Source organism: Geospiza fortis, unplaced genomic scaffold (assembly GCF_000277835.1).
Source record: "Geospiza fortis unplaced genomic scaffold, GeoFor_1.0 scaffold41, whole genome shotgun sequence".
In the NCBI taxonomy this organism is placed as follows: Eukaryota; Metazoa; Chordata; class Aves; order Passeriformes; family Thraupidae; genus Geospiza; species Geospiza fortis.
In genome coordinates this window covers 2,732,208-2,754,293 of record NW_005054299.1, presented here as the reverse complement: position 1 = coordinate 2,754,293, position 22,086 = coordinate 2,732,208, and the positions used below count along the sequence as shown (strand labels likewise).

Below are 22,086 nucleotides of genomic sequence, written 5' to 3'. Positions count from 1 at the left end.
CAGGAATTCCCAGAGAAAGGGAATTCCTCCTACCAAAAGTTATAAGGCCAAAGTTGGAATGTTTGCATAATACAGTTAATTTAGTTCAGTGTATCATCCACGTAATGCCTTTCTTACAAAAGAACTCCATCAAATAATTATTCACTGTGTAAATCAGCCTCTTTCTCAAGCCGCTCAACCTAGCTACATTCATGAATGTCATATCCGTGTGAAGTGTGAGATTGAAGCAGCACAGCAATTGCAACCCTCACAAGAAAAGGAAACAATTTCTTTTCTACTTCTCTACATTAGGGTATAGCAAATCTTGTGTAACAGGAATAATGTTCATGGCATTGGCATATACTAAATAAATGGCTTTTGCAGTTGCTGAATGCCTCCACTTCACTTTGGCATTTAATCAGCCACAAAAGCAGTTTATTGCGCATTATACTCCGCTACCATGAACATTATCAATTCAGCAAATATTAAAAAATATCATGCTGGTGTCACAGAAATGGGTACTTTAAAAATTATCGACGGCCTTACGCTTTCTGTTGCTCAAAGGAAAGCAAGTTAAATGTTATGGAGAGATATTGGTCCATTCTGATTAAAATGGAATGTTAAAGGAGCACACACATATCAGAACTGTTTATCCTGAGAGTGACCTGCTGTGCTGATACTCTCCTCCTTGCAGAGTGAAAGCTTTTGTCTATGAAAATAAGCTGTATACTCAAGTGAGTACTGTCCTGGAGCACTTTGAATTCTTCACATCCTCAAATCATTTTTATTGATTCAACGACTAAAATAAAGGAATGGAAATATGTTTCTCTTTTTTTGTAAATTATCTCTGTTTTCAGTAGAAATAAATATTTGCACTCATGGTTTAGGGATTGGTTGCACTGACAGCTGAAATCCTCTATTGATTTGCTACTGTGGCTTGGTAAAGGAACCTCTTGCTAATCTTTCCCACAGCGCCCTTCCAATACCTCCTGCTCTAACTTGGGAGGACAGCTCTCTCTAGGGTGAGAGGTAATTAAAATCTCCTTCCCAAAGAGATGCCTCATTTTCCACCCTGTACTTAAGAGCTGCCATTGCAGACACTGAGGTAAGAGCACTGTACAGCACGAAGGACTCCACAAATTTCATTTGAACACCACATAGGTGATATATGCACTACAGGTGTGCTGGGCTTGAGCTACTCAGGAGGGAAAGTGAGCCTTTTTAGGACTCTTACAGGCACCAGTGTAAAGCAATTCCATATGAAATCCAACTATTTCCACACAGGAAAACATTTCAACCACTAAGAGGCAATCCTTACAGAATACTGCACAGTTTTTCTATCTGTTCAACTAGCAATTTCTGGGATGAAGGGACACAGCGACTTTACAGATCTCCACCCTAGTTCTAGAGAATTTGGGCAAAATCCCTGAACATTTTGTGAACAGGTGCTTCCTTGTTCTTCTTGTCCTCTCCCAGTAAACAGCAGTCACACAAGACCGCCTCAGTGACACAATGAAGCTCTGAATGCTCTCCGAGCCCTCCTACACTGACATGAATTTGCCATAAAAATGCAGGGAAGGAAACAACACCACCTCTAGCAAGCTAATCCATTTGACAGATCTGTAAGAAGACCGACAAGCAAGAGGAAATCCCAGTCGCTTCCTCTGGTGCTCCCATCTGCAAACAAGCAGAAGGCGAGAAAACTGCTGGGTGCAGCAAGCCTTGTCTATTATCTCGTCGGTGATGAAGTGCAATGAGCTCTTATGCAACTACAGCTTTGCTTCAATTTTTTAAAGAGAGAAGAAATAATTTATTATTAGAATAGTAAATGCTAAAAAATTAAATAAATGTCCTGCTGACCTGGACAAGCGAGAGAAATTTTCGGTTTTTAAAAAGTCTTAGAATCTTAGAAATCAGAACTGAAGTAATATCTCAGCCATGGAATACTCTCTGCACAGGAACTGTACCAAGTGTTTCTGACTTTCTATCACTTACGATGAATATAAAATGGAACAACTTTAGGTAAATTAAAATACTTGATAAATACAATTATTTATGTCGATAGCAGCAAAGAACAGTAACAATTCTCTCTGTTCTGTAACAGTAACAGAGAGAATTTAGAAGAAGAATACTCAGGAGTGAATATATTTGGGGAGATATATACGTAAGTCACTTTTCTCAATGCAATGCTGCCACCTAAACTATTTTGAACATGTTAACTTAAATATTTAAAATTAATGAAAATTTACAGTAAAACCAATTAGTAGAAATAAAAACATCCAGGCTTCAGCATCTTTGACAAAAATTGGTCTTAACAGATCTGAAAAATATTTATCTCCCGGTTGAAAAAAACAAGTCTGAGTCTACACGAGCAGCAGTGACACTAAATTTGACCACCATTCATAGAGGAGTTCATACAGTTTGGACATTAAAGGGCTTTAAAGAATTTTGAATATTAATGACAGGCTGGGAAAAAAGAAGGAAAATAAGCATCTGAACTCTTCAGTAAGAAAGGGAAAACAAATTTAAAAACAATGCTGTATTGAAATTTAATTATTATAGATGGAGAACTGCATTGCCTTAATTCAGATTTCAGAAGAAATAAATGACCCAACTAACTTTCAGTATTGGTAGGTTACTTAATCTTGGAGTTGAGAAAAATACAATAAAATTACAACTGAACACAGGCGTCTGATCTTGGGAAAAGACATCCAGTAAAGAATGACACAATCTCTGATAACCCACAGGCTTTTAAAACTAGGATTGAGTGCTGAATGCACATGGAGAAAAAAAAAAACAGGGGTAAGATATAAAATTATTATGTTCTTACCACGTTAACTGGAGCTTCAAAGGTTGCAGTAAGTCTCTGTGCTCAGAGTTGAAGCCAACATGAAAAAGCTCACTCAGTGAAACGTGGACATGTGGGGAAGCACGCAATTGAACTAGAGCTGCTATTTACTCAGCATTGCAGCTTCTGGCAAATCCATGAAAAATGCTTTACTATAAATTGTGGGGAATATTAAGATATATCTACAGAAGTACAGAGGGCAGAGTCCTGGAAGTAGATTGCCCTAATCTTCAATAGCAGTCTGGCAATTCATCATAATTACTAGTGGTCAATCGTTATTAATTCCTACAGTAACCATTGTACTCATATTGAACTGATTTGCAATTAACATGGAGGTAACATGCAATTCCTTAGATATTAAAACATAATTTCATAAGCTCAGGATTTTTTTGTCTAATAGCGAATAACATTTTTTTATAGTTTAAAATTATGTGTGAACAAAGAAAAAATATCAGCATTCGTTTACTGCTGAAATTCATACCCTCAAATTATTCAGATTGCATTGGTAACACCACTCTGTTTACCTTTTGAAAACACAATGTATACCAAAAAATAATAAATCTAACAGATGAACTTCAATCTTATGCAAATGTCCTTTGTTTTGTGCTCTGGTGAGCAAGCTACTGTACCAATACTTTTGGCATTAGTACAAGACTGAATCCATGGAAGCATGTGTGTATTTACACAAAAGAGGCTTCTAAGCTACAAAAATCCCTCTTGTTTGGTTACACTAATTTCCCTTGAATGAAGTTTGTATGCAAGCCAAAACAATGGTAGTTATCCTGTCCTCTAGAGTTCATTCCCAACAGAACGATGTGAATAATTGAAAACTTCCTATGTAGTCCTGTAAGACTCGTCTTTCGTAAATCAGGAGAACAAAAATGCTATTTTTTCTTCATTAGCCATTAAAAAATCTGATAATTATACAGACTTAAGATTTAATTCTAGAAAAAAAATCTTTTTTACTTCTTAGTATTTTAATGAAGTCTTGAAATTTTGGAGACGGTAGTAGGTAATTTTCTGATCTGATTAGGGAGTTAAAAGTAATCTTTTAAGTTTAATATTGAAAATACATCAGGTGTGTAAGGAAAAAAATGAACTGGAATATAATGCCAGAGGCTGGTGTAAAAAAAAATAAAAATTGAAAGGAGTCTAATACTTTTGAACCAAAGCACAGACACCAATTATTCAACTACCCCTGCAGCAGTCTGTTGGCTCAGCCAGTAGATGTCTCTCTTAAATACACAGTTGTTACAAGAAAAACACGTTAAAACCATGAGGCAATGAGAATTATTCCTACCTTGACTGAATAGGGTCCCAATGCTTCTGCATCAGGAGGCTGAACACCTGCAGGTCTTGAAGGTCTGGTGGTAACTTCTGCCCAGGCACTGCTGTTCATGCTCCCGTGCAAGGTGCTCATCAGAACTCTGTACTCATATTTCTGCCAAGGGCTCAGAGCAGTGCTATGGTCAATGTAGCTCATGGACTGACCAAAGGGGAGATGCACCACAGTTGAGATTTGTTCTGTTCCTTTCACCTTCCTCTCTATTGTAAGGTTTTCCACCAAACCATTTGGGCGAGCAGGTGGTTGCCAGGATATGACCACAGAAGTTGGAGTATCAGAATAGAGTTCTGGAGCAGGAATATCCTCAGGGGCATCTGGAAGAGTTTGTATTTCTGGGGTTGTGGGTGAAAGAGAACATCCTTTAGAAGTGCATCCTTCTACCTGAAACACATAGGCAGTGTAAGGATGCAAGTCTTCTACAGTGCAGTTAGATGTAGTTCCTGGCACTGTAGCATGCAGTTGGCCATTTTGGTAAATATTATAATGTGTGATAATGCCATTTGGCTTTAAAGGATGCTGCCAGGTGATGCTCGCTGCCCTTGCTGTAACATCCAATAGAAGTGGTGGATCTAAAGGTCCAGGCTCTGTAACAAAAAAAAAAAAAAAAAACAGGAAAGAGAAATTACGAACAATTTGTGATTTTTGAAATCAGTATCAGCAAGACGTACTCACCAAATGAGGCTCAAAAATCTGAAAAGGAGCTCAGGTCTACTAAACAGCCTGTTTCTTTGGAAAATGTAGGCCCAGATATTCAGGGGATGAATATGGCTCTCTCCTCAAAGGCAAGCTGCTCACCTTTCCTCGTCCCAACCCTCCTCCCTCCTCTTCTGCATCCTTTATCCTCCTCTGTCTAAGTGCCCTATCAATGCTGTTTGTATGAGGAGAAAGTGTGTGGCTCAGTATCACTGTAGACCTGCAGTTCTAGCTTTTGGGGATGTTTTTCTAGAGCGCTAGATACTAATTGCAACTAACTGCAGAGGCATAATAATGCTGTGTATTTTACAGCTCAGTAAGTCTCTACTGCATCTCTCATTATATATTCAATATTTTACTTCATTCTGTTTATAATTCTAATCCATTTTTTGCAATTTATCTACTCCCTGTTAATATTATAGGTGATTTTTTACTTCGACTGTGACAGAAGCTGCCGATTTAGCTCTTTCACCTACTGATAAATAAACAATGCACAGATCTGACCTTTAGGTTAACAGGTTTTATGCTTGCTCCACTCAGCACTCTAACTGATTCAATTATCATAAAGGTTCAGGAGCTTCCATGAATACTGAAAAAGACCGACCATATGCCTGCATAGGTGTTGTGGAACAGCAAATACTCTGCAGCCCTCCAGAGAAATTCCTTAATTGTAAATAATTTCACCATGCGACACAATCAAGTCACCTTGAATGCAAAACCCTCAGCCTGTGGAGGCAAAGTGTTATTTAAGCTTTACTGGGCTGCGTTAAATTCTGCAATTTGAAGGGCTGTTAAGTTTTTCAATTGAAATTTCATTTAAAATGCAGGTGCTTTTTATTATATTGAGGCTTTACTGCTCTCTAGGTACAAGCATGAACATGGTGCAATAACACAAATCTGGCTCAATCACTGATCAGTAACAGCTGTAATTCCAGAACATTTAGCATTCTTATAAACCACGTCCCGAAATCTATAAATTGCTACAGCAGATCAAGAAAATACTATATTCTCCCCTATTCTGCCCACAGCAATTTTGACATTTATGAGATTTTTCTGTGAACATTACATTTTATTGAAATCTTAAAAAAATATATACTTGGATTTAGTAATTGTTCAAAATAGGTTTAGATTTGGGGATTTGCAGGGGGAGAGGGAAAAGAAGGGACCTACATTTGGAAATATAGGTCTTCAAAAATTTAAAATTCATCAGTGATTGTGGGTGTGCCAAGACTTCAGGGGAGGTGACACAGCATATGCTGAATTCCATTGTAGTCAACAACACTATTATTTAATTCCTGGCGTCCAAACCAGAAGGAACATTATAGGAAGAATAATTTACTTCACCAGAAGTTAAATAATTCCTGATAAATTTTAAGGGGGGTTGGGAGGAGGAATCAAATAAATCCAGCACAATGAGTTGCTCCTTCTATACTTTAGAGTAACAGCTGAAGCAGTCAAAAGTCCCTGTTCTCCTCCCACACACAAAGAGAGGTACATAAGGATTATTCCAGTGATGTCTGTGAAAACAGTGCTGTAAAATTGGGACAGCAAGCTTCTCTTTGTGGTTTTTTTTTGTTTGTTTTTGTTGGTTTTTTTTTGCTTTTAAATTTGAAAAGTAACACTGTTTTTACATTCATTATATGATGCATCACAAAGCAACTCCATAAAGCTCAGCTGTATCACATATCCTGCTCTACTCACAGTGATAATAAGGATGGAGTTCTGTATTTAATGCTTGTGCACACTAGGATTAATTTAGATCTCTGAATTTGCAAGTACAAAAGATGATCTGTTGTAAAGAGTAATTAAATTCTATTTGCATGTACTCCTGGGTAAAATCAATTAGGTCGTACGTTGGAACAAAATTTGGTCCATTATTTAGACCTCACTGAAAGACGGAGAGGTGGAGGTGTAAATCTGAATTAGATTTATATTCTGTAAACCAAATTTTTTTTCTGGGTGGAAGGGAAGGAGGAGAATTTGCTTTGGAGTTAAGGACCTTGAAAATCAGTGCAAATTCTAGTTTAGTGGGGGAAAAGAAGCTGAAATACAATATTTACCACTGAACTACAAATTTGCATTTCATCTAGTTATAGTTCATAGGCTATTCCACTGTGAGCATCTGGGGGAGGGAGAAAAAAACCACAACAGAGAAGCCCCCCAATATTCAAGCTGTTTGCTGTAAGGGAACAGCCAAGCCTTTATGCTCCTACTGAATAAGTTGCAGGCATTACAGGTGAAACATTCATGGTAATTAGTTGAACCTGAGCTTCAACGCCCCCTGAGTTCAGACTTATTCCTTAAGGACAATCTGTAATGTACAGGAGGAGCTGTCAAACTTCAGCTTTGGGTCCCCCTGGTCCCTCCCCTTCTCCTCAAAAAAGCGTATTTTGGTAGCTAGCATACCTACTCACACATTCCCTACTGCCCTTTTAAAAGAGAGACTTTTAAGACTTTCTGAGTTTAAACAAGACGTTTGAGAGATGCTTAATTGGCCCCACTGGATGGGAAAGCATTAAATCCTGGTCCCCAACTCTCATTCAGTGCAGCTTCTCTTTAAATGGCAAGCAGAATCATCTAATTCTATGTACAAATCAACTAGCACAATACTGCTTGGTTGAAAGGGTCACCACAATTATGTAAAACATGAGTATTAACTATAATTGGGATAGTTTGCTAATACAATAAAAAGCTCTGAACATGAAAAAAGTTATGCTCGCAGCAGTAGCTATCACTTTCTAAAGTAAGAATTCATGGATGAAATGACATGAAAAAGATGGTTATAAAATTTTAATGGAATGATAAAAGGCAAAAGTCATCCTCTCAGCTGAATTCTTAAAATCCCTATATATCACAATCAGCTCCTTAACTGTAAAATCAATGTGGAGTATAACATGTTGTCAGTGTGGTTGTCACTGGAGGGAAGACTGCAAAGTGTGACAGCTACACAGCTCAGCCTGTCAATGATGAAAATAAAATCATAAAGCTTTTTACATGGATGTAATTGTTTATAGAAGTAACTACTGAAGATGGAACAGTGGGCATCTTTGTCCTTAAGATTCTTAGTTCATATTTCAAACCATTTCATTACAGTATTAATACTAGAAGGTAGTTTCATTTTGGCAAATGAAATTATCTTTTATGGTAGACTACTTCGCTCATCTGCTTCAAAAGTTCAGACTTGATTTAAAATAAAGGCACCAAATGTCATTAATTTTTTTTAATTCCCTGACTAAAACAATACATTTGTTTACTTACTGTGAGACTTGGAAAGCAAGGAGTTATACTCTCATGGTTGTATTTTTTGGGAGGAATCTACATTTACATTTAATATACTAAGACATGTACCAGGACTGATGCCCTTTAAAGCTAATGAGAAATACTTGATTTGCTGGCAAACTCTCTCACTAAGCAGAATAAAAATTCTGTGCCTTTTACTCTTGAATCATTTACTCTTTTTAGAAACAGGGACAATGAAATTATACGTATTAACAGAATCTGGTGTCTTTCATGTACTGCTGATTGTACCCAGCAGCAAACCCAAACTGTGTAGCTCTGGGCATAAGGGACCACAGGAATCTTTTATCACATGAGATCACAGAGCTCAAAAGTCGTTAAGCTGTTCATGCAATGACATGCAATCCATATGAACCCCTTCAAATATGTATTAGGAGCTGTCTTCAGAGTATTAAGACTTGTTGCCCTCTACTGCTCCAAATGTACATTGGTTCCAGAACTTCAGTTCTACCAGTCAATAAAGTTCTAATTCCTAATCTGTAGGATTATGCATGGGCAGTTTGCACTATATATCATATGATCATATATATCATATGTGCCACTACTACATCAGCTTAATTTGTTCTGTCCTTTTGCTATTTGTCCTGTCAGGTATTTCACATGATTTCTTTTCGTTTTGTCACCTCGCCAGGTTTTATCTTCTCTTGTTTCAATTTCCATTTTTCTTTCTTGAGCTCATGTGAACACATTCACATCAACTATCCATGGATTAGTTTATATACCTCAATTATATGGACCTAACTTACATAACTAAAGTAGGAGACCTGTCTTCTCAGACAACAAATATCATTAGCAGAGAAAGCAAGAGATTCCAAAGGTGGCAAACTGCATTATTTACCCTCTTGTTCTGCACTGTCTCTCTTCATTGTCTATGTCAGATTTAGGAGAATCACAGAATCATAGAATATATTGAGTTGGAAGGGACCCATCAGGATCATCAAAGCACAACTCCTGACTCTGCACAGGATATTCCCAGGAGTCACACCACGTGCCTCAGAGTGGTGTCCAAACACTTCCTGAACTCTTTCAGGCTTGGGCTGTGAACACTTCCCTGGGAAGCCTGTTCCTGTGTCCAACCAGCCTTTGAGAGAAGAACTTTTATCTAATACCCGATGTAAACCTCCCCTGACACAACTTCAGGCCATTCCCTTGGGTTCTGTCACTGGTCAGCACAGAGAAGAGACCAGTGCCTGACCCTCCTCTTCCCCTCATGAGGAAGTTTAATCTGTGATTAGATACCCCCACAGACTGAGGCTTTTCATCCTGGAACCAAAACATGCCAGATGAGAACGCCATAGCGCTCTCTATGACAGGAATAATGCTCTCCTGATTTGACAAGAAGTAGCTCAGCTGATACATTGCAGAAGCTCTTTTTTTTTTAATTGCTTTTTTATCTCCAGCAACTTCAATACATAATGATCTCCAGGGACTGCTGCGTGCTTTTGCCCTTACTTACTGTGAAGAAACACTGGGCTGGCCTGTAACTTCATTATGTATAAAAGAGATGGACTTGATGTCATTTATGTAAGAAATAAAAAAAAAAAAAAATTGGACTGCCTCCCAGGTACCTTGCAAAACCTTCTGTTCCAGCCAGTGCAAACCAGACACTTCTTTTAAAAGGGCTTTAGGAAGAGCTCTCCATACTGGAGTTGTATACTGATGCACAGAATCAAAATTTAACCACGTCAGAGAATGTGCTGGTGATGGAGATGTTCTGCTGTATGCAGCTCACTGGGCTGCAGACAGGTTCTGGGCTGTTCAAAAGCTAATCAAGTAACAGGAAGCTTTTCTTTAAAGTAGACATTTTGCTATCTTAGAACTTGTCCAAGCCATGGTGCATTTTCTCAAGCACTAGAAAAAGCACCTCTCTCATTTGGGAGATATCCCTCTGAACAATATATCAGCCAATATAATTTTGCAAGTACTAAATCTACACTATAGGAACCCAGGAGCTGCCATTGGGGCAGTTTCAAGTAACTGTAACCAATGTCTTTGCAAATCCCAGGGAGCTCAAAAGGCTCCCTGTAGCTAAAGGGAAAACCTAACCTGTACCTCCTTTAATATATCTAGAAGGTTTAGTTTTATTTCTGAATACAATGTATGAGATTCTGTTCTCAGTTCAATGGTACATAGTGACCTCTCAGTTCAGTGGCCTTTACAATGCTTGCAAGAGAGCTATCAGAAATTTACGTTCAAGTTACTGAAAGCAAGCTCTAATTCAGAAACCTCATCAAATGTTTCTATCTGTAGATATTCTGGCAGTAAATAGTCTGATGTTATACTTATCAAGATCACTGGAACAAACATCTTTTATTAATACATGTTTAGCAGCTTTTAAAATATTCATAGTTATATATATTTTTGTTATCTGGCATGGGCAGGTTAGACTTTAAAAACCACATAGATCAGTTACTAGTGTCACAATCATGTAAATGGAAGTATTTGAAAATTCTTTATTGTATGTTTTCTTGCATTAAAAAATACCCCAAACCTACTAATCTCTATATTAAGATCTTCCATTGTCTGATACAACATATTTTTATAGCAGCATTTACCAATTTTCTCTGAATGATTCCAAATACACTCCTATTTTACCACATATTTATCATAAATAAAATATAATACACAGATATACTGTGAAATCATCAACTTGTATACTGGAGTTCTACTGACTTTAAAAGTGGATGTGTTGATTCACATCTATTGCTGTCAAGTGTATGTGCACACAGACACACACATGCATATTTTTTATGCCTACAGGTACTTTATGCTTTGGTGAGACAAAAAAACAAAATAAAATTCAGTAAGAACATGTAGATACACATCTAGATCAACAGAGTAAGAGATATGGGAAATTTCCACTATTAAATTGTACTTTAAAAAGTCGAAGTCTGTTGGTTAGCAGGGCCAGGAATTAAGTGTACTTCTGCAACAAACTGTCAGTATAGGCAGTTTCATAAGAATCATGTTGAAACCTTGACAAAAACACTGCTTAGACCCAATGACAATCATTCAGTCTTAAGCAATTGAGCTGAATATCCTTTCACAGATGGCAGCTCTCCACAATGACACCACAGAGTCCTCTGTCACCACTGAAAGTTGGCTGGTTTTTTTTTAAATGATGAGGGCTGTTGGATAGTGTTGCATCTCCTGTGTGGGTTTTTCACCCTACCCCTAACTCCTCAAAAGAGAATTTAAAAACTCTACACCTACTACTTAGCACAAAAATATTTTTTATATCAGTAACAAGTGATGCCTTTGAAATGTACTTTTGTCCTCCTTGTATGCGAAAAGAAACACTATGTGAACTATCAGACCAGAGCTAAATAACTACTGCAATATGAACAAAATTGTCTTAGGAGACTGGTCGTATTTTGACTATGAATGCAGACAAGTTCAATAGTATCATATCCCCGTTTGTTAGCAAACAATGTACTGAAATACCTGAATCCCAGAAAGAATTGCTACAGGTAGATAACACAGCTCTGGTATCTAAAAACCAAGTTCAGAACTTACATTTACTTATAGGTAGTATGTTCATAGAAGCATTAATACCTTTGGCACTTAAGTGAATTTATCACATAAATTTCTGTTGTGAATCATTTGCTCAGCTTCAAAGTAAAAATGTTTTAAAATTGTGGGAAAAAACATTTTCTACTCAATGTTTTCTCAGTATAGACAGCTGACCATTTAGAGAAGGGACTAAAATCAAGTTGAGTCACCAACACTGAATATTTGCCAATGTTAGATATCCTGCTACCTTGTACAAGAAAGCTACCAGCTCAGTTTCTTAAAAAGAAAGGCTGGAAAATGTGTATTTTCTATTTGTATTACAAACAGTAAGCACAAATTCTGTCATATGTTTTTGCTTACATATTGAACCAGGTGCAAAATCCTATCCTGTTAACTAACTGGCTGTACCTATACTCTGACAGCTGGCTGCTAAATAAAGGGACTGTTGAAAAAATTGTGGGGAGTGAGTCTGGAGAACATAGAACTATTAGCAATGAAAGTGATGGGATTGACAATGACAAACCCAATTTCAGACCAGTAGGCCACTACTTTGAATTAACAAAGATCACTGGGAGTGTAAAGTTCTGTGGTAGCTTAAGTATTCTCAACACAGAGATAAGACAACTGTCATATACTATTAACTTCAACTTATTTTCTCTGATATGACTGAAATCAGAATCAAGTCCCTGAATATAAAGGAACACCACTTACAAAGCTGTACTTAGCAGTGTGTCTTAAACTAACCATATACTGCTGGAGGGATATTTTCTATAGAAATAAGAAACTGCTGCACAAAATATGTATGTAAAGATCCATATTTTTAAATGAATATGTAAGACAACAGATACTTGATCCTTTAGGAGTTTTTACTTCAAGTTAATACTAGGGAAGGAAATACATTACTACTACATAACTGAGAAAGCTAGATAACTTAAAGAAATTAAGTACAATGGCAGCTAGACTGTTATTTATATTTTCTGCTAAAGGGAGCTAAATAAGACTTGACTGCTTACTGTCCTCTGCTGTAGTCATTGAAGTCCAGTTGCTGTAAGCATTGCCATAACCATTGGAGGCAACCACTCTCATCTCATACTCAGTGTAGGGCTGCAGGTCTCCGACCCTGTGCTGTAAGGAAGCAGTAGGGCTGGGAAGCAAACTGCAAAGAAAAACAGCATAAGTTACTTCAGAACACATCCCAGCACATCTAGAAAGACTAAAACATTAAGTCTTGTAACAAGAACAGCCACCCTAAAGGTGAGCCGTGTTCAAGGGAAGGGGGCTTTTCTTGCTCAGCACTGGATGGTGGCCTTGCTGCTCTGCGTACTCTAGAATGTCACCAGCAGAACGCCGCCGCCGCATCTGGAGTCGGTAGCTGGGCGCGCCCGGGGCGTTGTTGCGAACTGGTGTAGACCAGACAACCTGAAGACTGGTTGGAGTGGCAGATGAAAGCCTTGGAGGCATCACGCCATCTGGAGCTGTTGAAAAACATGGATGAATTAGAGCAGAGAAAACCACGGAGAACATATGCCGTGTGGAAACAGAATGCTCCATATACTGGAAAAACTGTTCCTCAGGATCAACAGTAATGTTAACATGGTCCATTTAGTTTAACATTTTCACTACTGAACAATGCTGATTCTTAATTTTCTTCTTTCCAATATGTGAATATCATCTTGCTAAAAGCAAACCTCCAAACACCAAAAGTAATTCAGAAGCAACATATTTTCTACCACCTGTTCAAATATTATCTGTTTCTCCCTGTGCCCAGCTCTGCCACCCTGAGAAGCTAAGGAAATGCTCACAGAAATGTTACCCGGCATGAGCAAAATTGATCAGACTTTTTATCATTCAGACACCTTCTTGCCTGTACAAATTAATAATAATTTAAGAAGAAAACAGAAGAAATTTTATGCTAAGAACATCTTTAGATAGAAATCAAAATAGATTCACTGAAGTATCAGTCTGTAGCCCACTGTTTTGTTAAGGAAATTAATTTTTATGAAGTCCAAGGAACTGCAGATCAAAATGTGTCAGTAATGATACCACCAATGACCTTTCACTGCTGCAAATTTCACTGCATGCAGTAAAAGAAATTATGACAATTTACACCTGTGAATTTATGGCTTTGCTTTTTCTTTAACAAGAGATCAATCTGTTGAAGAAACTTTCTGCATTTAAACACATCTGTAACTTTTATATACAACACATCTGTAGCTATATCTCTTAGCTCTTTCCTAGAGTTAAAGCACTGGAAAGTTACTGCCTTTGTAATTTAAACTCTTGTATAATAGTTTTGCTTTTCATGGTCCAGTAGTTACCATTTGCCTTTTTTCCTTTGGTCTTTCTAACAGAAATTCTTTTTCATTGCTGTTATTTTCTTCTTGTCTCTATTGAAGAAAAACCAGTCTCACGGGTCTCTAACTTAAAGTGTAGTTGTAAGCCTCAGGGCCTAAGTTGTAAGTTTTAAGATGAGCAAGCAGTAATTTACAGTAAGCTTTATTATTTTCATTTACCACCTGTGTATGAGGTGGTTACTAAGAGGGAAGAAACAGACTTTGTGAAAAACTGTGTGAGTCATTCTCTCCCTGAGACAGGTGAAAGGATGCATCAACTCCAAAAAGAAAGACATCAATCACATCTAATAGTTTTTATTTATACTGATCTATACATTAACAGATATGTGAACTAGCATCTGATATTTTTACTCTGATTATACTTATATCTGGGACACTTCTAGATTTTTCATCTCCAGATCCAAATTGTATTACAGGGAAAGGCACAAAACATGTCCTGTTCCAACCTAACAAACTTATTCCCTTTACATTAATTTCAAGGTCTGTCAGTTCTCATACAAAATTTTCACTAAAAGCTGGCTTCTGGGGTACTGAAGTTATCAGGTACTTCTGATAGTTGTCCCCTAGCCCTACACCCCTCCTGGTTTTTTTCAGAACAAGATGAAGTACAACAGAACCTCCAGCTTCCCTCATTTCCCTCTGCTCCACTCTGTCACTGTGAAAAAGAAAACATATAATATAGGGGCTTAAGCCAGCCGGTGTTTGGATGCTCTTTCCTGCTGCTGTTATCTACATCTAGGGAAAAAGGCTCTGGTAAATCCCAAGTAAACTTGAAAATCTTCCTGTTTCCAAATCCAGAAAATCTCTGAGATTTACGTAATTCATGGTCTGCAAATCCCATGCCACCACCTTCAAGGCCAATAACGAGCTTGTGAGCACTTCACCTCAGAGAGAAGAAGGTGGCTGGCTTAACTTAAATAGCTCCAATATCCCTCCAGCTGAGCCATCAAAAACAAACATTTGCACACCACATGTCTCTGAACATGACATTCATTCTCCCAGTAAAATGGACAACTCATTTATTTACCTTACATAACATTGCTCTGTTTAGCACCAACATAAGCAGAGTTGGGTTTAAGTTGTGCAATAAAAGTTTTAAAACTTATGGATGTAAAGTACAGTACTCTCAGATAATCATGTATTAGTTTGGCATCCTTTATAAGGTGATTCTTGAAGTCAAACTGAGATAGCACAAGAAAGATGATGCAAAGAAAGTAAAAATTTTTAGTTCAGGGTTTCTAAGTGTTTTTCTAAGCTGACACCAACAGAAAGAGTCAATATTCCTTCAAAGCTGGGTACTACTTTATTTGAAACGAAACTGTCTGCAGATTAAAATACATCCGTTTTTAAAGTCCACACAGAAATTCTACACAGCAAAAAAGCTACATCTAAAAGTGAACCTAATTAACCGACCTAGTCAGTTGGCCAGGAAGTCAAAGTTCACGTTATTGAGGGGACAGTGTGAGGCAACTCACAGAGGAAGCAAAAGTGTTAAATTTATTTGCAGCTCTGTCAGGACACATGACTTCACCTTTGTCTTTCATTTACCAGTCTGTTAAATGGAGATAATAATACTGATCCTTCTTTGTAAAGCTCTCCGAGATCTACAAAGTAAAAGCTCAGATTAAGCTTTATGTACGTATAGAGGTGGTTATTATAGTGATACAGGAATGTTCATCAAAAAACAAAGATGTAGCTGTCTAAATGTCAATAACAATTCCACAGTCTGGATGTTATTTTAATGGCGTAGGTAATCTCAGCTAAATGTTCAAATCTCTTCTACCAACAAAAGCACAGCATAGGGAAGAGCAGAAAATTTGGACAAATCTCTATTGTGAAAGTCGCCTCGCCCTGAGTCCTGTTGGTGGAACAAGCCAAGCCCACTACTTTCAAACCAACATGTTTCAATATACTGCAACTGTATTTATCTGAATGGCTTCCTGTAGCCCACAAAGAATTTCCTCAGTGATGTACTAGTGAGTGTTCTCCAAAGGAATGGGGCAGGGGGGCAGGAGGGTACAGCAAATAAATTGTCAAGTCTCTGCTGAGTCATAATGAGAAAGGTGCTCTATTAAACTAATCACGATTTGCTCATTAAAACAGCAGAGCACTTACCCCCCAAAATGGTAATTCTAATTTGCACACAAAACATCCTCTGACTATTTCAAGCATTCCTCATCATCAAGGTCTTCAGTGTAACATTTCCCCCAGCTTAACCCTTTTTATCCAATCCATATCCCCAAGAGACTCCTCACTACCCAAGTAATAACTGGCAACAAGCAATAATTCTACTGTGAATTTCTGAACAGAAGAGCCATGTATCTATCAGCTTGATATATCGTCTTTAAGATGCAGTGTTGCTCAAAAATCTCCCCTCGAGCTTTAATATGACCCTCAGGGGGCAAGCACTCCACTTGCAACCTACTGAATCAACATCTAGCCCAGTAAATCCTCACTTAGCAGGGCAGAAAGTCATGCTTTGTATATCAAGAGACTACAAAGGCAGAATAAAATATTCAATCAGATGTCAATTCTAATAAAATAATTAATAAACAGTTCCAGAAAAGAATAAAAACTGAAGACTGTTTCAAGATGACAATGATATATTGTATTCCAAATACTCAGGTACATGCAGATGGATTGAGAAAGATCTGATCCCTCTTCAGCCAGTAATGTGCTAAGAAGCCTTTGAAAAGGGTTTCAACTTTTTGCCTCAATTTCTTTATCTTAAATAACATGTGCAAAAATAGTCAGCTTTGTAAGTATTTGTTTATTTTAGGACAGCAATCATTGTGTGAAATGATTGTGCTTAAATGTTTATTCCACGTTGAAAGCTTATTTTTTTTCTGAGAGGTATTCATTATATTTATGATAAGGATTTATCTGAAATGTAAATTTTCTGAAAGTAGACGACTTTGAGCAGGACTATTAAAAGGTGAACTACTATTAGGACAATAAATTATTATTTAATTATAAAAATGTTTCCTTTCATAAGAAGAAGAAAAGGCAGAAGAAAAGCAGAGCTCCATTACATATCTATAAAATTGGTACAAACTCATACCAACTTTGAAGTGTCACTCTTCTTAACAGTGATCAGATATACTGACCCCAATGTATCCATAATATCTCCAGATAGGCATCTAGAAGATTTTGGAGCTATGAATATGTAACTCTGTAAGCTGTCACATCTGCATATATAAAATATTTAGCATTTGTATCTTATCAAAATATATTTCATACACATGGATGTAAATGATAACTGCAAGAATTTAATTACAGGGGAGAAGGAAAATAGGCTCTCCAGCATTTGCACCAAAACAGCAAGGAAAAGTTCCACTCAGACTGCCTTTAGATGTGTGTCTTGCTCTGTCATGACTACTCTTCCTCTTTTCCAGGTTCGATTCACAAACCCCATTTCTTTATCTCATTGTAGCGCTTGTTTAGGTATTCCTGATTAATTTCCTATTTTAGGCGCCCATAGTGAGATCATCTTATTATGGCACTTTTTATGCCAATATGTTCTGCACTTTGACATTTGTTTCTTCAGATTTTCTCAGGTATGCCTGTTATCTAGTGGTTTGCTCAGTCCAAATAATTCCAGTCACTGCACTCCTCATAGTTCTCAACTTCAGCATGTGTCTTAGTTTCATTTCAGAGAAAGACAGGCCATGATGCTGGACCATATGTCATCACTAGAACAGCATGCTAGTTATAAACCTTTATCTCTTGGCAAACCAGAAGATTGCTCTTTTTTGTTTCTTATCTTCACAGGTTCACCAAAGTTTACTCCAGTTTGGTTTTTAACTCTTTCCCTATTTTTTTTCCTTCTCAGCATATACTGCATATAAGAGTCGGTCCTGATTTTTTCATTTAATATATATTTGCAACGATGTTATTTCTCCCACTCTCAATCACAAGAAAATGCACAGAACATTTCTGGGTTTTATTTCTAATTTTATAATTTCACTGCTAGATGTTTTCAGTCACAGATATAGCTCCACCTAACAATAAATATACCAAGGACAAGGCACCCTTATTCAATGAACATCCTTGCACTTTGGAACACAAAATGTGAAAGGTTCATGGTGGCCCTCTTGCCATCCCCTCTCTGGCACATTTATCTTGGGAAGAAAGGATGCTGTGTTTTGGCCAAAAGCAAATTGAGAGATATAAAGAAGTAGCTTAAAGCCTTTGTAAACTTAGACTAAGTCCAAACTTGTTCACACCTCATGTTCATGAAATTTTCTTTTCAGAAGTATAATATAAACTGAGTACAGAAATATCTTGCTCTCTTTTCATGATCTATTCCATTTTACACTTCTGCTTTCTGCTGTAATAGTAATTTCATTGGAAAAGAAATGGTTTTGTAAATCTATTTAGAAGAGCATTTTAGCATTAATCCTTAATGTTACCTGTAGGGTACAATATCGTTTGGAAAAATAAAATAAGATGTTTGAAAAAAAATCTACAATTTTTCTTTATCTGGATTGAGTATGTAAGTTCTAACTGGATTTTTCTGCACTTTCACTGTTTAGTATTCCTAGAAGCAAAGCATAATTTTAGTAGGGCTCTAAAAATCAACTTGGGCTTTACTCCATGACCTGCAGACCCAAAGTTTAAGACAATTGTCTTTTGAAATCCCAAAGCAGGCTTACTTATTCCTCATTAATATTGTTCCAGAAACAAACAAACAAACAGAAAACCAAACCAAAACAAAAGACCCCACCCCCAAAACCAAAACCCAAAACAACCAGACCTTCCCCTCCTTTCAATGAACTTTTCTTCATGTACAACCTCAACACCTGCAACCTGGGCATGGGTCTCAAGTGGAAATCTGTGTAAGAGATGCTCCTTTCCTAAATGTTACATTTCACTGAGGTCAACACTATAAAAATGTCTTATAGATTTGTCACCTCACCTTTCCATAAGAAGCAACCTGCCTTCCTTCCTCATGTTAGGTGGAAGTTTGTCCATCTTACTCAGCAAGAACTTTACTAAACTCTAAAAGCTACAAAAGAATGCCAATAAGCAATTAGCTGAATGATTAATGATTTTAATACCTGTAGTAAGGACATTGGCTAGAATTTATAACTGCCCAGTAAAACCAATTATTCAAAAGGACTGTTCAAAAGGATGGCAAGCCAATAACTGCCATACAACAAAATTAATTTTTTTTAAATACTATGAAGAAAAACCATAAGGAAAGGTATTACAGAATCAGGCAGAAGCTGCAATTAAAGAAACAGCTCTTGCTGGTTAACTGTGACACTGACTACTGTAAAATGAAATATCTCTGTAAAATAGCTTTAAGAAACCATCAGATCTGCCTGTTTTAAGTTAGGGGGACAGATGTGGCAAGTGCAGTGGGAATAAGATCCTGTCTATCATCATGCAACAACTACAGCTTCCTGCATGAAGCAGCTTTAGAAATTAAGTTCAGAAGGTTTTTTTAAATTGCAATAATTATTATTATTGGACTTTTGTAGTTGGTTGTTTAGCAGCTTTGGGTTTACGTTCGTTTGTTTTTTCAAAGGAAAAAGAGGAAAGAATTTGACATCATCTTCAAAATCTTACAGCTTTCTTTATAATTAGTGTCTGGCATCAGAGAGATATAACCAGAGGCAGGCATGGTACTTTCCACACTGATGGAAACACCTCTGGTGATTGCTGGTGAGCAGATTATTGGCTAAATTAAAATATCTTTCTTAATGTTGATGCCAGAATTTCAGAGTACCGGAGGGTGGCTTTTAAGCTTGCAGCTTCTTGTTTGAAAATAAACAGTTCTGAGATACTTCTGGGAATCCAGAGACTCCCCAAAAACAACAAAAAAACCCCCAAATATTATCACTCGTGGTTGGGAAAAATCGAGGGAAGAAAGTTTAAACCTATGTAGTTAAAAGAACAGGAAGGATAGACACATTAGAATCTTCAACTTTGTAGATGTTTTGCAAAGATAGAAAATGTTTCCCAGGATACACAGAAATGTGTGTCCGGGGAAACAGGACACACAGCAATGGGATTAAACTTCTGCAAAGAAGTTTTTAAATCTCTATTAGACTAAACGAATGCTTAAAGAAAATGAGATAATTTACAGTTTTGAGAAAAGAAGATGGTACTAGCTGATTTCCCAATTAACTCTTTTTCAGCCTAATAATTCTTTGAAGGGGATTCTAATTCCATAGAAGAAGAGAAAGATAAAAGAAAAACGAAAAGGCACAGAGGTGGTGATGTTACAAGAAGCATATGCATTGTTCTGAAGCATAATCTCTTAAAATTAATTTTTAATATTGATTTATTCTATGACTGAAGGAAAAAGGATAACATGAGATATTCAAAACCAGAAAGCATCATTCTACGTGAACAAGTGGACATGGCTTCTGCATATGATTATTAGCTAGACAGGGTTGTCAAGCGTTGGAACAGGCTGCCCAGGGAAGAGGTGGAGTCACCATCCCTGGAGGTATTTAAAAGGTGTGCAGATGTGGTGCTTAGGGACATGGATCAGTGGTGGGGCGGGTCATGTTAGGTTGGTTGATGACCTTAAAGGTCTTTTCCAACCAAAACGACTCATGATTCTATATCTCCATCCAACGTGGTGAAAGAAACTAAGAAAATACTGCACCCTCAACTGAATGGTAAAGAAAATGGGATACTGGAAAACGTGAATGCTCTTGTTAAATAAGAAGTCTCATTAAATAAGAAGTCTCTTCATACTGCACCCCTGCAATATGGATGCACTGGTGGACTGCTAAAGAACAGACCACCCTGTTAAAGAACAGACCACCTTCAGTGCTACCAGTTGATGGGCATTTTGACAGAAGCCTCAGTTTATATATTACTGTATGTACAGACTGGAGAACAATGCAGGGGTTCAAATAAATTAGCTCTGCAATAAGATTACCTGTAGTTATTTTTAATCCATAAATTTCTCTGTGGTACATAATGGATGGTGTGAAATACTACCATTTCTGATGGAAATCAAGCTTGAGAGTGCCCATAAATAGGAAATGGATCTGACAAGATGACAGATTAGCTGGTGTTAGGGAGCCACTACACACAGTGGGTGGTGCAGTCTTATTATATCTTGAATATTCTACAGGTATCTGTGAGATCCAGGTCACTGGACTACCTTTTGGCCACGAAACAACTGCAGCCAGAACAGACTTCCATCTCACAAATTCTCTCCTTACTTGCAGAAAGACGAGGAAAAGAGGTTCCCTAAAGTTTCTGCTCCTAGTAATCAAGGCAACACAGAGCTGGCTTTGTTCACAGCTACTACTTAATTCCTTATGATATATATGGTAATCACAAAAAGGCTTTGACTCAGTGTCAAAATGAGTCAAAAATGCTAACTTTACAGACTGGGAGTCTTGTCTTTACTTGCAAGAAATGTTGTTCACCTCAAGAGAGTAGAAGCAATGCCAGTAGAATACTGATTGCATAATTCTTTGAAAATTGACTTCTTAAGGTTCCATCAGGTGTCTTGTAAAATTTTGCTCCCTGGAAGTCTGTTTCAGTAACAACCACATTCTCACAAATGGAAGATTAAAAAAACCCAACTAACCAAAAAACCCCCTCGCAACCCCCCCTCAAGTATATACTACTTTGCTCCAATCTTCACACTATTAAAAAGCATATTAACCTTTCCTGTTCACCTGAGTTGGACAAGGCTGAAAACAAAAATATCAAAGCCATAATATTTATTAAGTAGAAACTCTGGTTTGTGTGTCATCTTAACCTGCTTCTCAATTTACTCTATGGCATTCAAAGCATATAGACTTTGAAGTGGCCTATATTCTCTAGTTTTCTTCTGCAAAGTATAGTATATGTCAGATTCAGAAAAAAATACCAAAAATGACTGTATATTTTATTAAAAGCCTATTTTTATTCTCTCTGTCTCTTTTTAACAAAAGTCTAATTTAGCTGTTGTTCCCTTAGGTACGAGGTACACAGTTTATAATTCATTTGATATAAAATGTCAGTTTAGATTTTTGCACTGCTTTGATAAATGAGAAAAAACATGTACATTTCAATTTCCTTCTACCAGGTTTCACTAA

The 22,086-nt window shown here is 37.2% G+C and overlaps 1 protein-coding gene across 1 annotated transcript in view; it reads right to left on the bottom strand.

Annotated features, from left to right (window-relative positions):
* The window catches only part of USH2A (usherin), a 371,949-nt gene that overhangs the window by 124,749 nt on the left and 225,114 nt on the right, over nucleotides 1-22,086 (bottom strand). Inside the window, 3 exon segments of the mRNA XM_031059531.1 lie at nucleotides 4,128-4,756; nucleotides 12,689-12,831; nucleotides 13,000-13,150. Coding sequence (XP_030915391.1) covers nucleotides 4,128-4,756; nucleotides 12,689-12,831; nucleotides 13,000-13,150 — 923 coding nt within the window.